This window comes from Calidris pugnax, unplaced genomic scaffold (genome assembly GCF_001431845.1).
Source record: "Calidris pugnax isolate Ruff unplaced genomic scaffold, ASM143184v1 scaffold672, whole genome shotgun sequence".
In the NCBI taxonomy this organism is placed as follows: domain Eukaryota; kingdom Metazoa; phylum Chordata; class Aves; order Charadriiformes; family Scolopacidae; genus Calidris; species Calidris pugnax.
The window spans coordinates 1-1,950 of NW_015091393.1; the positions used below are offsets into that span (position 1 = coordinate 1).

The 1,950-nt window shown below is 51.2% G+C and overlaps 1 protein-coding gene across 1 annotated transcript in view; it reads left to right on the plus strand.

Moving 5' to 3' along the window:
* The first annotated feature begins 679 nt into the window (after positions 1-679).
* The window catches only part of LOC106899523 (non-receptor tyrosine-protein kinase TYK2-like), a 35,123-nt gene continuing 33,852 nt past the window's right edge, over positions 680-1,950 (plus strand). The window contains exons 1-3 of the mRNA XM_014961398.1: positions 680-1,018; positions 1,101-1,206; positions 1,674-1,789. Coding sequence (XP_014816884.1) covers positions 680-1,018; positions 1,101-1,206; positions 1,674-1,789 — 561 coding nt within the window. The remainder of the gene's footprint in view (positions 1,019-1,100; positions 1,207-1,673; positions 1,790-1,950) is intronic.

Here is a 1,950-nt window from a genome sequence, read left to right on the forward strand (position 1 = left end):
CCACTAATTATGATCCCATTAATGATTCCCGGCCAACCCCATCCCCGGGGGTGCTGGGAAGCGTCGGAATTCCGGGATCAGCCCCAATTTGTTGAGGGGGGGGGAAGAAATGAAAGGGCTTTTCCCCACTGAATTTCTGCCAAATAACTTGATCTTTTTTTCCTATTTTTCTCTAAATTTGGGTGTTTTGGGGGTGTTTGTCCCCACCCCCCCTTCTCCCTAATTCCCCAGGGATAACGGAGCTGGGAGAGAGAGCTCCTCTGGCTTCTTGGAGCGGAGTTAATGAGGGGGGAGAGGGGTTAACGAGGGGGGAGAGGGGTTAATGATGCCACTAATTATGATCCCATTAATGATTCCTGGCCAACCCCATTCCTTGGTGTCGGAATTCCGGAATCAGCCCCGGAATCAGCCCCAATTCCCCGATCCGGAATCCCCCGAGGGGGGGGAAGAAATGAAGGGGCTTTTCCCCACTGAAGCTCTGCCAAATAAAACTAGGGAAAAAAAGATGAAGTTATCTAAATTTGGGTGTTTCCCCCACCTCCAGCTTCTCCCTAATTCCCTAGGGATAACGGAGCTGGAAGAGGGAGCTCCTCCAGCTTCCAGGAGAGGGGTTAACGAGGTGGGGAGAGGGGTTAACGAGGTGGGGAGAGGGATTAATGAGGGAGGAGAGGGGTTATCGATGCCGATAATTCCGATCCCGTTAACGAATCCCTCTTCCCGTCTCCTCCTCCAGGCTCGCGTGGAGCGGATGGAGCAATTCCAGAAGGAAAAAGAAGAGCTGGATAAAGGTTGCAGGGAATGTAAGAGGAAACTGGCCGAGTGCCAGAGGAAACTGAAGGAGCTGGAAGTGTCGGAGCCGGGAGGAAACGGGAAAGGGGAGTTGGAAAAACTCCGGGCAGAAGCTCAACAGCTGCGGAAAGAAGAGAAAAGTTGGGAGAATAAATTGGAAGAGCTGAAAAAGAAAGAGAAAAACATGCCCTGGAATGTCGATACCCTCAGCAAAGATGGCTTCAGCAAGGTGGGGTTTGTTTCCCCCCCCCCTTTCCCCCCAAAATTTCTTTTTTTGGGTTTTTTTTTCACTTTTTTCTGTCCCCCCCCAGAGCGTTTTCAACGTCAAACCGGAGGAAAAGGAGGAGACGGAGGAACAGAAAGAGAAAAAACACAAAACTTTCGTGGAGAGATATGAAAAGCAGATCAAACACTTCGGTGGGTGCTCGGGGGGGTGCTAAATTTTGAAGGGGGGGGGAAATTTGGAAGTTTGGGGGGGTTGGTACCCCCTTTCTGAGAGGAACATCGCGCTGGGGAACCCCCTTGCTTTGAAAAAACCAACAAATCGACCCATTTAATCTGGTGTTTTGGTGGTTTTTTGTTCTTTTTCGCATGATTTTGAGGAAAAGCCTCAATTAATTGAAATTTGGGATTAATTATGTGGCCCCCCCGCCCTGTGGGGGGGTTGGTACCCCCTTTCTGGGAGGGGCATCGCGCTGGGGAACCCCCTTGCTTCGAAAAAACCCCCAAATCGACCCATTTAATCTGGTGTTTGGTGGGTTTTTGTTCTTTTTCGCATGATTTTGAGGAAAAACGATGGGTTAATTGGTATTTGGGATTAATTATGTGGCCCCCCCGCCCCGTGTGGCCCCCCCCAAATCCTTAATTAGTCCTCTCCTCGTTAGGGATGCTGCGGCGTTGGGACGACAGCCAGAAATACCTCTCTGATAACCCCCACCTCGTTTGCGAGGAGACTGCTAATTACTTAGTCATTTGGTGCATCGATCTGGAGGTGGAAGAGGTGAGAGAAAGTTGGGGAGGGGGGGGGAATGTAATGAACCCCCCCCTGCCCCCCAAAATCCCTCCCTCCCTTCCCTGGGGTGTGGGGCTGGGGTCGTGGTGGTCTTCTGCTCCCTTTCTGATGTGGGTTTGTGGGGTTTTTGGGGGCAGAAATTGGGGAAT